Source organism: Chanos chanos, chromosome 1, assembly GCF_902362185.1.
Source record: "Chanos chanos chromosome 1, fChaCha1.1, whole genome shotgun sequence".
NCBI lineage: Eukaryota > Metazoa > Chordata > Actinopteri > Gonorynchiformes > Chanidae > Chanos > Chanos chanos.
This window is the reverse complement of record NC_044495.1, coordinates 24,103,603-24,117,457: the sequence shown is the minus strand read 5'-3', so window position 1 is coordinate 24,117,457 and position 13,855 is coordinate 24,103,603. Positions and strand designations below refer to the sequence as shown.

Genomic DNA, 13,855 nt, shown 5'->3' with positions numbered 1-13,855 from the left:
ATAATTGTATTAAGTATTTAATATTTACCCCTCAGTGATAAATCTTTTGTGATTAAACATGTCTCTTATTTTATTTTTCTCATATTCTTGTTCATGTGGTTACAAAATTTATTTGAAACAACAAAATAAGTTTATGGCTGATATGATAATCTTTACCTGAAAATGTTACATTGTGATTCCCATTAAATGAAACCTCACCAGTCAACTGAATAGAATTTGTACATATTTGACTAGAATAGCCAGTCTTTCACTAGTTTTCTTGCATGAATCTCTTTGGTTCTAACATCATTTACCTGATGATTTCTATTGGTGATTATCCGATGTAAGGTTTGTGGTGCAGTCATTTGTTGTTATCAGTTTCAGTTAAAAACGCTGTTAAAGATGGACTGAGTGGAACTGATGCAATAGAAGGGAAAGGAAACATTAATAGTGACCAGAAATCAGAGTCTAGAATGACAAAAACCTAACGCTAAAAATAAACACCTATACAGAAAATCAGACCTTATTTTCCTCCTCACATGACGTATAGATCTCAGGAAAAAGAACTATACATTAACATGGGAACTAAATGTCAGTGTGTAGTTCTAGTGTAGTGAGAGTTGTCCTTTTAAAAATGTTTGCAGTAACGTTTGTGCAATACTGGAGTAAAATGGCAGCAGTGCTGCATAAATTATTTAGATTAATTCAGAGAGAACCCAGGTTATCTAGTTTTAGCCTGTTGTGAAACTGGGTCAGCCAATCTATCTTCACCAGTGGTGTCATACCCGAACATGAACTTGCTCACTCCACACTTCTATTGCTCACAGACTTTTATTGCGCAAAAAAGTATACATTTTCAGTTTATATTTATGTTGTCTGCCACATACTTTATAGATTTTTTTCAACATGCACTGAGTTCAAGCATTTTCTGGGAAAGTTTTCTGAGGGAACTTGGGAATCTATGTGTTGAATCTGCAGAATATGCAGAGAGACTTAAAAAAAACAGCCATGTCCTGAAACCTGATATAATCCTTCATTCAAACATTTGATTTATGTCATTTATATTAGGACTAGCCTTGTGACAGTGTTGACCTCTGATTCTTTGGCAGTGCGCTTTAAACTCCCTGATATAACTTTAAGCATCCTGGTTCTTGTCCATGTGTTGATCTTGCTCAGTTACCGTGTAGAAGTATGTGAGCTTTGGCCAAAACCCACAGGAGAGACTCCTTGTGAGCTGAACCTGCACAGACAGGGCTGATCTCTCCCAAAGATACAGAGGTCTGTACGGAACTATTTCTCAATTTGAACACAACAAAAATAATCCCTCTCTCTCTCTCTCTCTCTCTCTCTCTCTCTCTCCCTCTCTCTCTGTGTCTAAGATCGTACTCTAACCTCTTTAGAAATTTATCCTTGCTAAATGTTTTCATGCTTTTGATAAAGGTGAGAAAATGTCAATACCAGTAATGAGACACATCTTATGCATAAAAATTGGAATTTTCTGTTACTGATATACATGTCTCAAGCACATCTTCCTCCTGGGACACCAGAAAGCTGAAATATACATAACTGATGCAATGCCTTGTAAATGTTTGTTTCTTGTTTAAATGTAATCAGTGTTTGATATTGAAAGTGATACTGAAATTGCTTATTTGTTAATCAACCATTTAACAACATTTAACATACAGTTGTTGATTAATCATTGCATACCTAATTGTAAAAGAGTAGAAGCAGGGCATAAATTTGGGTAGCCTACGTGAAAGGTATAAGGTTGTTAAGATGGACATGTTTGAATAACTACATTCTGTATTTTCATTACAAAAGAATAACATTTTTTTGTAAAATACATGTTTTTATTTGATATCTTTGTACTGATATTCTGACATTCAAAATTCTCATTGATCACAAAGGTACCTTACGTAAGACCATGTATACAGAAAAGTATGAGCCAAACTGGTCCAGTCCAGCAATGGCTTCCCTCTAATGCCCTCTGCTGTTCATTAATTGAATTACTCATTACTGAAAGGGTGACTGCTGTCTCTGTTGTTATGAATTTGTGCTTTCTCTCCTCTTAGTTTCAGCAGAATTCATGTCATATCTCTGTTACCTATTCACCAATAGGATTCCCAAGTAGTGAAACTCACTGTCCAATGAATGTTTGGTGATATGTCCTGTCTGCAAAATGAACCAGTGAGATCCTTTCATCTGTGTGTGGGTAGACCAACTGATGTTCCATTTGCTCGTCTACATAAAGATCCCATGGTAAATCTGTCTGCTCTGCGTGCTGATCTAATGGGAGTGTAATATTAACATCAGAGTGCTGGTGAACCAAATGGAAAGCAGGTTTTTCAGTGGGATAAACCAGGGGAAAAGACAACATGTCAGAGGGATAAACCCACGGTGGATTAGCTCTCGCTGTGTTCTGAGTCACTGGCTTTCTGTTATCCTGGTCACAGTTATTTGTCTGAGGTATTCCATGAGAGATCTGAGCTGAGAGTGGCACAGAAAAAGCGCCAGTCTTACTTCTTAGCATCCAAGGTTCTCCGCCTGTGGACAAGTAAGCATGTTAACTTTCCCTCACATTTTGTTCTTTGCAGAGTGGTAATGATTCAGGTTATAAAGATGTAATAAATTTGTTGTTACACATGTTGTAGAATGTCAGTACAGATGTAGACTGCAGTTTACCTAGTTACTACAGTAATAGTTTGAATAGTGTAACGGCTACTGTCTCTCTTGTTACTTTTTAGTTGAATTATTGATGATATGACTGGGATTACAGCCAAACAACAGTAAAAACAATAAGTTTTATTGTCTACACTGATTTTACATGACAAAAAACTTCCAATAAAACACTGTCAATGCCTTATATTTGTGCATGTATATGTATAGGTATATGTATAGTACAGTATATATCACAGAGGATAAACACCACACAGCTATCACAGCTTTGAGATAAAGCAAGTAAGAAGACTTTATGAGACAATGTACCTTTTGATTCACGGACATCGTGTTTGGCATTGATTTCTCGTCTTAGCTTTGCTCTTCTGTTGGAGAACCACACCTTCACATAAGAGATCAGGGTAAGATCACACAGAACATTGTAAATGAGAATGAATGAACATCCAGTTGAGACAGAAGTTCACAATTTTTATCATTTCTCTGCTCACCTTTACAGTGTCCTCTGGTAGACTGGTCTCTGTAGCAATTTTTTCCCGTGTTAAAAGGTCTGGATATTGCCCTTTGAGAAATTCTAGTGAGTAAAAGTATGTAGAGGAACAATTTCAGGTCAGAGTTTATGAGTGGGTTTTTTATGATTAATAAAGACATTCACGAATCAGCTGGTATTTTGTAAGCACCTTGCTCTAACACTTCACATTGTTCTGGACTGAATGTTGTTCTGTTACGGTTTTGGGAGTTGCCCTGATGAATCCCTGGTTGTCTTAGATCTGTCTGTTCCACATTATTCAACCTCTTTTCCTGCCGTTCCCCAATCATTATTTCCCATACTTTCTCTGCATAACAAGACATGGGACATCCATTAAAAAAATGAAAACTATGGTTCTGGCATACATTTTTGCCCTCTGTTACCATTAAAGTTCTTTTTGATTTTTCAGTTTCACCTGCACTGTTGTGGCTTTCCCATGAACCTGTCAGTCCTTCCATGCCGTGGTTATACTGGAACTTCTTCAGAGTACGGTTAATGGAGGACACCTGCAGAAACAAATAAATGCATTTAAACACTCTTGTTGTCTTTATTAGAAGCTTAACCAGTCCCGTTTAGCTCTTTAACAGTTTTGGTTTAACTTGTAGAGACCGTTTTAAATTAGTTTAGAGTGCGTTTAAATGGCGTTTACGCCCATCCCTGTACTATTAAAATTAATGACATCAATCAATTCAATGTCAGAAAAAAAGAGAAAGAGTCATTTTGCTAAAGTAACTGACTTACACTGGGTATTTTCTCAATGCTACACACTCCGTCTGCCAACAGCTTTTCCCGAATTTCCCAGGCGAACATCGTGGGGTTTCTTTGCTTGTATTTGGTTATACAGGCGATAACATCTGTGGTGAGGAGGCGTGGTCTGCTCCCACCTACTGCTTTGGGACCAAGGAGCCCAGTCTTCTGGTACCGACCCAGGATCTTACTGACGCAGCCATTAGAAACCTATGTAACGTGCACCCCATGTTCAGTCCTTTACAAACTGACTATAACAGAAAAGTCTCAGAAAAAGCCATTATGATACATTGGAATAATCTCAAAATCATGAGATTATCCAGCTCACAGACAAAATTGGACAAAAACAGTTCTCACGAGTCCTGTGAAAATGCAATATACCTTCAGAATTCTGGAGATCTCGCATGGTCTCACACCCTCTGATGCCAACTCAATCATAACTTTCCTTTTATTTGCAGGGAGAGGGCGGCCATTCAAATATACTCCTCCGAGTTGGTTTAAACATCCTCGCCCTTGGAAAATTATACATACACGTTTTTTTTTTAACATGAAACACTCGATTTTTTTCCTTTTCAGTAATTCAGTGTAAAAGGCTCAACATTATCAAGAAATTTGCAAAAGTTAATTAATCATTTGAAAAGTTAATTAAAAATAAATTAGTCCTCACCTTCGTTTTCCAGGTCAATCTGTGCGCCACACCTGGCCACTGCTTCTTGCTCATCTTTCAAGTCAGACATTTATCTTTAAAGAACTTTATCAATATTGGAACTTAAAACTATCTGAATATTCCAACCGTGTCGACTTTGCACTGCGATTGCATTGAGTTAGAGCGCGTCCAATTTGTAACAGCGAAATATCACGTTAATGCGAGCGATGTTTTTCTGTTGGTTCAATTAGTCTTTATTCAGTGCTTCCACTTCGCAGTGGCGCGCTGATTTGCACACTCGTAGCGCTCGAGGATGCCCACTCACTGTCCACACGCGTGACTTCACAAATATACCCGCGCACTCTTATCGAGGTGACGTAATGCTGGGATACAGGCAATGTTAATATCGCATGAAATTCTGCAGGAGCACTTGAAAGTAGTCTACATAAACTGCTCTGTTTGACGGAAGTACCAAATGCTCACTTAACACCTTTATTTGCGACCTGTCATTGGATGGCCTGAAAAAATGAACGTAAATGTATTTTATAGGTGTATACCAGTGAGTAAATGTGACTCAGCGTGTCTGGTGCAAGGGTGCCCCATGAGCATTTGTTCCACAGTGCACAGCAGGACAGCAGAGATATTTATATATACGTTATTCCTCTGTATGACCAATTTGAACCCATTCAATCATTTTAATATCTCTGTTTTTAAAAGGGGATAGTACCCAACCTCATAGTAACAGATGTTAATGTATAATCTTATTTAAAATCCACTTCTCTGTCCCTTAGGTACATAACTTGCACAGTTACTTCAGCACCGGCGAACAGTGAACAGCTCCTCAAATCTTACACTTGAAAATGTTGTTGCTTATATGTATCCCTTAAAGTTATGCAGTGAATAGCAGTGTAAATGATATTTCGAAAATGAATTCCATTTGGTATTATAGTGTGTATCTTAGACAACTGAAGCACTCTTATTGCAGAGCGCTGAAATGGTCACATGACTTGAGCATCCTTTTCACCATAGTGGCGTTCCATGTTAATCTGCCTCAGATTCTTTTTTTTAAACAAACATTTGAAAATCTGTTCCAAAGTCGACTGCCATATGGTAAAGTGCTTTTGATAAATCATAAATCCATCATCAAGGCTCTTTTATTACATTTTCTTTCAAGCATGAACAAATATAGCAGGAGAGGCAAATGTTGGGACCAATTGGAGTTTTATTTATAAAATAGAGATGTGAAAAAAACCCTCACAGATGTCCCTTGTCTGGTCAACAGATAAAATGTGTTGTAAACGTTTCAAAGGAAATATTTGAAGAGCAAATATTAGCAAATGAGAATCCACACAAGCCTCGTCTTTGGGCTTGTTTAATGACTAATTGGGCATCATTAGCTAGATCCACACAGATCGAAGTACTGTCGAAATAAAGGTAGGATTTTAAAATGCCATATGGCCCAAATTACATATTAACCACTACTTACTGCATGATAATAATTTCAATGCGAAGAGTTTTGTATCTAGAGGATAACCAGTTTGCACGCCAATATCTCCTTGCCAACGGCCGGAAAAGACAAATAAAGTATTTATTTATTACTACGTGGTGTTCCCACTGCAAAGACGTTAAGACACTTTATTGCACATTTTATTAGTATAAATTCAAGTTAATAAAACCGGCAACTGGTAGGCACACAAATGGTTAAACCTTCCCATTGCGCAAACATACCTGGAATTTCAAAGTCTGAACGTTATTTAAGGCTTGTAAAAGAACTATTCCCTCCTTTTTCTAAAATGTTTCACAGCAAAATCGTTGTACAGTGCGTCGAAAATATGAATCGCAAGTTATTGGGGTCATTCGTCCCAATGAAGCCCTTTCATTTCACCCGCGTAAATGTGTACACAAAGCTCTCCAAAAGCGCAAGAAGACGGATCAAGTTTGATGAAGACTCGCCGAACTCACTGAAGCTCGACGTAACAGCTGACACATCTAAAGGAATTAATATAGAGGGACAGCATGTGTCTCAACAACAGAATACACTTCATGTCGTTTTACCCAGTGAAACTGGGTATGTAGGATTTTTTTTAGTCGTAATGTCCCTGTCAATGCCCCAGTCACGTCGACGAATCTCTTCAGGGTGACTTCATGATGTGCAATCTAGCGCAAATGATCTGTATTAACAAAGGCACTGATGCACGCAGCTTTCATTCTGTTTACAATTGCAAAATTATTAAATCATCCTAAGGGGCATTTATTCAAAGAGATTAATGCAATTTTCAAAAAGTATATTCTCTCCAACCCACCACTAACCACGTGAGATTAAAATCCATCTCCGTCAGGGTATCCTTTTCTTGTCTCTGTTCATCTTAAAATCACACTATCCTCAAAATGTACCAGCCCGAGTAACTTTGTCTGTGAAACACACATACTAAGGACATCTATCTCAGCAAAAGACCAAGTGGTGTATTAAGAATAAATCTACTTCGAAAAATTGTTCCTTGATAGGCTACATCATAAAACCAGAGATCTGTGAAAATACAATTTCTTTAAGCAAGTAGAACACGTGCAAATTGCCAAACTAACTTAATGTTCATTAATTAGGAAATGACAGCAATTCAGTTTAATTCCACTCCAGCTGATTTAATTAGCCAATGCATTTCTGATCTAAATGCCTCGAACAGCATAATATTCCTTTATTGTTTAAAAATATTTATTGGCAAGGGTTTGGCGAAATGGCCACTGGCGGAACAAGATGTTTCTTTTTGATTTTAACAGTGCATTGACATGAACTGATAAGCACAGAAGAGGGATTATCTAGCAGTTGATGTTACACAGCTATACACATTCATTAAAGTAGAAATATTCTACAAACACGCGAGGTGTGCAAGTTTATTGGGAAAAGGCTAAATGCTGACATCTACTGGACCACTGATGCCCCATCAACACAAGGACGTTCTACAATGCTGCAACTCACTGAAAGCAGGTAACTTTTCGTAAAAGTGACTCTTGATAAAACGAGTTTAATTTCGGATTTAGGTTTTCGACAGAACAAAGACCTGCTAACGATGTTGTGAGAGACAATTACACTATATATTCTCGTGCCAAATAAAACAATAAATAAAAACTACCGCTTCAGAATTTGAAAATGACAGAATTTACAGAAAAGTCGAGTTGAATTTTCCAGGACGCACGGTTAATCTGCAGAGAGGCTACAGAGATTCAGCATTTTATAAGGTCATGTACTGACTGTTTCAATATCAAGATTTCGATTGTGTAAAACGGATTTTACATTGTAGTTAACGTTGCAATAAAAACAATTATTTTCTGTTAAAACATAGCCTAATTTCTGGCACAAATGATCCAATCCAATTTTTCTTCTGAAAAGAAAATTCCACTCTTCATATTAGACATTGTAACATTGCTACAGTGTATTTTGATGGTCTGAAATTGAATTTTAACGTTAAAACACCGATACACCATTTATCCCATTTTCTCTATAGTTCAAAATACCATAATTGAAATCAGAAAGTAGAAATACAACACATAAAACTAGCCAAAGTTTTTGATAATTATTGTGGCTTGCCCCATCGCAGTTTATGATTTCTATGGAAATGTTCGAGTCTTAAAACTATTATTAGAATTATTATTATTGTTGTTGTTGTTATTATTATTGTTGTTGTTGTTGTTAGTAGTAGTAGTAGTAGTAGTAGTAGTAGTAGTTGTTGTTTAGTTATATCAGTTGTTTTGTATAGAGGAAAAAAACAGCAAGTTCACAAGGGCAAGTGAGGATAAAGAGTCTAGACTACACATTTCATGACTACTTTAATAGTCCATTCACTTTCAAGGCACAGTTTTAAATTTAGGCTTTTCGTGTATTAGGGGTCGCACTGTAAATACTGCCAGATGCTGCCAGATGAATAACGGTGCAGTGACATAGTTCATCTAGCAGGGAATTAATTTATAGGCTAAAGAACTGTAGTCTGTGCTGACGTGTCGTTCTTATGTACCGGATGTTACCGTCAGGACTTGCTTACGCCACAGTATAGAAGCCCAATTCAAACGTCAAATCTTTTACTTTGACCCAGGAAGAGTAACAGTTTGACGTGTACATCCCTTGCATGGTTCCGTGTACTTCCGGTTAAGCTAGCGTGATCAACCGTGCTCAGTCTTTTCCTCTTGGCTTTCAGTAGAGCAGTCACTCAGGACACCCGGCTCCTTACCTGTTTCCCCCTAACGTTGTACTCAAATCAGCGGACATGGCATCGGCGGTATCGGCACAGGCACAGGCTAATCCAGTTTCGGTTCCGACTCTGCAAAGAGGAATAGTGAAGATGGTAGGACCATATGGATCACAATGTTGGGGTTGGGAGTGAAGCTAGCAGGCTAACCAAGTAGTGGCCACATCTCAGATTGATTGCAAACTATGCTCTAGTCTGTTCCAAGAGTTTTTCCTGGCCCAAATATATATGTATGCATGTGTCCACGGCACCCGAGTTAGACTGTCTTAATTAAAATAAAGTTCGCTTAGAATTTCCTTTTTTCCCCACAAACTTAATTGAACCACATTAAGCAGTTAGTTCATGAAGAGATGAGTTAGCAAGCGTGCTAGCCAAGCATTACTGGTCACTTACGAAAGATTAACTTGTTGGTTTCCAAAGTTTTTGCACAGTTTTCTTCTAAAACTGATGCTTGTCCCATTGTTACGCTGCTGGCGAGGAGAGACTGACCGCAGCAAAACATTTTCGAAACCACTGATTTCACAACCAACTTATGCAGTTTGAAAATAAGCTATTTAACACACTGCAAGTGAATGATGTTAGTAAGCTAAGAGACAGTGGTTAAGAAACTAAATCGAAAAGAACTAGTCGCAATATTTATGCAGCGTTGCACATATTGTTTGTTTGGTCTTATAATAAGCTGAAATTCTGGCAAAGTTTTTGATCTTGGGTGCTAGTTGGCGTTGCATTTGACTTCACGTTGCCATATTGTTTTAGCAGACTTGGAGTAAGTTATTAAATGTTTAAGTTTAACCAAGATTCACATAATTTAGTTAGCGACTACTCTTCGCTACACTGTTATATGTAATCAGTCAATTGTAATTCAATTGAGTTTAATAGATTTTACGTGGCAGTCAAAAAAAGTGGTTGGCCTTTCTTTTTCACGCTACGAAGTTTCAGTTTCCAAGTTAGTTACACTGTTAGGCTCGATAAATGCATTATCGTTTATTTATATGCTTAACTCAGTCGACGTCTAATTTACGCGAAATTCGTGGTACACGCTAATCCCTTAACATATTCGAGTTTTTCAGGTTTCAGTTATGTTTACCCTTCGAAACCTTGAATGTACTCTGTTCGGCACTACAAGAAACTGACACGTAGTTCTTTGGCCCCTTGCGTCTGTGTAGCGGTAAGTGTGGAGCTGTTGCATGGATCAAAGGGAAAAAAAAGAAGAGAAGCGAATGAAGCCAGCGGCCCATACTTACCGTTACACACGCATGTTGGGAATCACTTTTCCCATATTTATGACACTTATCTTTCCAGATTTACTGGAAATAAACATCAACCCTCGAAATAATGCCTCCGGGGGAAAACAAACAAGGAAAAGAAAAAAATAAAATATTGAAACCCCGCACACGTGTGTGTGTGTGTATATATATATATATATATATATATATATATATATACACTGATCAATATTATAGGATTAGTAACAATATCTGTGTATTCTTGTGTGTAGTTTGTGGCACTTGGTGCCTGGATTTATTTATAAACAGGCTTAGATGTGCCATCTGTGTGAGTGATGTGTTAATATGCATAATATGGACACCTTTGATCATAAGAGTAGTTTACAATGGAATTGTTCACAGTGGAGACTTTCACCACAGGGGCACCACATCCTTTTCAAACTTTCAAGAGCACAGTTATTGATACCATACACAGCTGAATTAGGCCTAATTACATTTCTCATGGACTTGATGTCTGTGAAGAGGGCTGAGACACACTACTATAGCAAGTGCATAGTCTTATAGCATAGTCTTCTCTGCTAAACGGAGTCTTCTCGGGGGTGAGTAAGTGTTGGCTAACACAGACTCTAACCTTATACAGGTCTAGTTTTGAGATGTCTGTAATCAGTTAATTTGTCTTCAAAGTGCACTTGAGACTTTTCTGACAATATGGACATCTCTTATTTCTGCTCCAGAAAGGTTTCCTTTTTTCTCACTTAGGATAATGTGTTATGACTATCTCCTTTTAGAATTTTATATTAAAACAAGGCAAAAAAAAAAAAGACAGAAGAGAATAATATCAGGAAATTAGATTAGGTCACTTTCTGCCAGTGAGAAAAAATTCATTCAGTACAGTCGTTATCAGACTGAAGTAATTTTTAACTGCATTACGAGAGTTTGTTGTGTTGAATAAGAAAACGCTCAGAGTGGTCTTACGGGTGTTTTTCAGGTTCTGTCTGGCTGTGCTGTCATTGTGAGAGGTCAGCCACGGGGAGGTCCCCCTCCAGAGCGCCAGATCAACCTGAGCAACGTCCGTGCAGGAGCTCTGGCCCGTCGAGCTGCCCAGGGCCAGACTGAAACTAAGGACACACCTGACGAGGTGAGCAGAGCTGCCGTGGTTACGTTAGAAGAGCTGCCAGAGTAAGGCTGAATCACAGGACAGTAAGGGGAGTTGGAAAAAATATTCTAATCAGTCACTAAGTTTGTGTTTGGTGCTAATCTGCATTATTTGTTTTATAAGGCTTCTTCTAAGCTTGTTTGGTTTTCTTAAGCATATCAGATCAGTTACACCGCAATCATGATATCAGTTGGATTTTAGCTCCCTCTTGTGACTCGTGGGCATCATTATTGACCCCTGTGTTTGTTCGCGTGTGTGTGTATGCTTGTGTACACAGCCTTGGGCTTTCCAGGCTCGGGAGTTCTTACGGAAGAAGATCATTGGGAAAGAGGTGTGCTTCACTGTGGAGATCAAGACCCCCCAAGGAAGAGAGTATGGCATGGTATATCTGGGAAAAGGTAAGCAGACACAATCTTCAAGACCCTTTTTTAGACTGTTGCCCTGTTTCTCTTATTGTTTAGTACTTAGAATATTTGCTATATTCTCTCTGTGTTCTCAATCATGTTATCTGTCTGGGTGCAGACACGTCAGGAGAGAACATTGCTGAGTCCTTGGTGGCTGAGGGCCTTGCCACAGTCCGCAGAGAGGGTCTCCGTGGAAACAAGTAAGAGCCTTGTCATCAGTGTAACAGTTTGAATTACTGGCAAAAGCTTTAAGGCTGTTATAATATGGAGATGGGAATTTTGTCAACCTGTTTGTTGTAGATACTGATACTGAGCTTCCATTAGTAACATGCAGAAAACATGCCTGGGAGATTTCTAGTGGGATAAATGAACATTAAAGGTTAATTGTAGGGGAAATTGTTTTAGCCTCCACAGGTGCATTGCAAAGGTGTCACAACTGAACACATTTTTTTCCAGAGTGCATCTCTGATTATGATGATATTGCAGTAGGCATGTTTGTCCAGTAGATGGCAGTAAAGCCTCTTAACAAAAAACAAAATACCACAAAAACTGACCAGCAGCTTACCAAACCCCATAGATGTGCAGGGACACATAGCTCTGGCCACACTATCCATTTGCTCTTCTCCTCTGAACTCTCTCCTACCTCCTGTGGACAAAACTGAGCACTACAACACTGATCTCTTACAGATATCCTGTCATGTTTCTGGGCTGTAGATGAGCTCGTATAGGCTTCTGCTTTCAGTTGTTTTGTAGACTGCTCTATGAAACGGGCTTGAACAATGCCCAGTTTAAATGCTTCGCTCAGGATGGTTCTCCCCAGCAGCGGCGGCTTTATCCACCCAGCTCAGTGGCCCAGGCCTGTTGCCTGAGCTCATTAGCCCTGCTGGCAGTGGATGATCACCGTCACCGCACAAGATGATCAGCAGCTCTCGGGGAGAGCAGGGGCGCATGTTTAAAACTGGCACCGGCTGCCAACGAAGCAGCAGACTGGGCTCACCGCCTGGCCGCTTCGCTCGCACTCCTCTTAAACACATGGCTCTTTAAAAAAGAAAAAAAAAAAGCTCCAATTCTGTCTGGTTTTGGGCTCGCCCTGCTTCAGAAAGGTGAAGGGAATGCTTGATGTGTTGCCCGACTTAGGGAGCAGGGCTGAGAGAGAGCCGTCCGGGGGGGGGGTGGGGGGGTGATTTAGCCCTGAGTAGAGTGTATTGTAACTGTGGTCATCTCTGGAGTGGGCTCTGCTTTAACAAACAATGTCCTCTCATACGGAGACGCAGCCAGATTTAAGCACAGGCTCTTTGTTCTACAGCGGAGGCTGCTGTGTAGGCACATCAAAATATCCGGATTGTCCAGACTTATAAGGGATGAGTACATCTTTGGTACACAGTGTGTCTGTGTGCTGTTTTTCATCTCTGAGTCTCACATGTCTGCTGTCTGCTTTGTGACGGAACATGGACTGTCACGGAGAGCCCCCTGTAGTTTGTAGATTACTTTGAGTCACTCTGCACTGACTTCAGTGAGCTGCTTTACTGACAGATATTCTTTGTTCTCAGTCACTCTCTTCTTTATCATGTGATCAGTCTTCTATCTGAAGACAGACGTTTGGCAGGTTTTGTTCTTTCAGTCTTTGGGATGCGAAAGTTCAACAGAACAGAACACTGTCATGCGCCACCTTTCAGTTTTATTTGTAAAGGTTAGAGTGTCGCTGGTGGGTTTTCCTTTTTATTTGTACTTTTCCCTTATGTCGCAAATATTTTTCTGCCATATATATAAAGAGCAGCAAAGCCGTCTGTGCCATTCCCCTGTACTCCCCCTTCCCATTCGCAATCATCGTCCTCTCACCACCCACAGTCAAGCTGAAGGATCATGTTCTGATCAGAAGTTGCCTTTACAAAGTGGCTCCCATGCAGTGTTCTCTCTCAGTAGTCGGGGCAAAGGAAAACTTCAGCCGAGACTGGCTTATTTCGCTCGTCTGAAGTACACACGTTGTGGGAAGGCTTTTGAATTCTGTAAGATAATCATGGGCGTTTGAACAACAGTATTAATTGAAACATGTGTTGGGTTTTGATAATGGACTAATACATTTGAAAGGGTTATCAAAAAAAAAAAAACCAAAAAACAAAACAAAAAATAAAACAAAAAACCCTCTGGTGTCCTCAAAGAGGTCTGATCTTTAAAGGAGCCAGTACAATCTGGCTATCTGCATGTTTAACTGAGCAAAGCTGAGCAGGGGAAAACAAGACTGCTCTGAGGAATTTAT

The 13,855-nt window shown here is 39.2% G+C and overlaps 2 protein-coding genes across 4 annotated transcripts in view; one reads left to right on the top strand and one right to left on the bottom strand.

Moving 5' to 3' along the window:
* Window positions 1–2,432: 2,432 nt before the first annotated feature.
* On the bottom strand, window positions 2,433–7,514 carry pax4 (paired box 4). Its single transcript, XM_030775599.1, has 9 exons — window positions 7,490–7,514; window positions 7,030–7,080; window positions 4,310–4,440; window positions 3,923–4,138; window positions 3,597–3,687; window positions 3,333–3,488; window positions 3,144–3,226; window positions 2,965–3,037; window positions 2,433–2,440 (listed from the first exon to the last, which is right to left on the bottom strand). Exons 1-9 carry the CDS (start codon window positions 7,512–7,514, stop codon window positions 2,433–2,435), a joined length of 834 nt encoding a protein of 277 aa, XP_030631459.1.
* Window positions 7,515–8,728: 1,214 nt separating this feature from the next.
* The window catches only part of snd1 (staphylococcal nuclease and tudor domain containing 1), a 131,051-nt gene continuing 125,924 nt past the window's right edge, over window positions 8,729–13,855 (top strand). The window contains exons 1-4 of one of the 3 annotated variants that reach the window (XM_030783512.1): window positions 8,729–8,908; window positions 11,027–11,176; window positions 11,472–11,592; window positions 11,717–11,798. In XM_030783512.1, the coding sequence (XP_030639372.1) occupies window positions 8,831–8,908; window positions 11,027–11,176; window positions 11,472–11,592; window positions 11,717–11,798 (431 nt within the window). In that variant the 5' untranslated portion in view covers window positions 8,729–8,830. The remainder of the gene's footprint in view (window positions 8,909–11,026; window positions 11,177–11,471; window positions 11,593–11,716; window positions 11,799–13,855) is intronic. The other 2 variants (XM_030783504.1, XM_030783496.1) reach the window with 2 other exon arrangements.

Coding starts and splice junctions, on each gene's coding strand:
- pax4 (XM_030775599.1), bottom strand. CDS start 7,514: ATGGGGCATCAGTGGTCCAGTAGAT. Junction 3,688..3,922: donor GCATTGAGAAAATACCCAGT/GTAAGTCAGTTA, acceptor TTGTTTCTGCAG/GTGTCCTCCATTAACCGTAC. Junction 3,038..3,143: donor TACCAGAGGACACTGTAAAG/GTGAGCAGAGAA, acceptor TCTTATGTGAAG/GTGTGGTTCTCCAACAGAAG.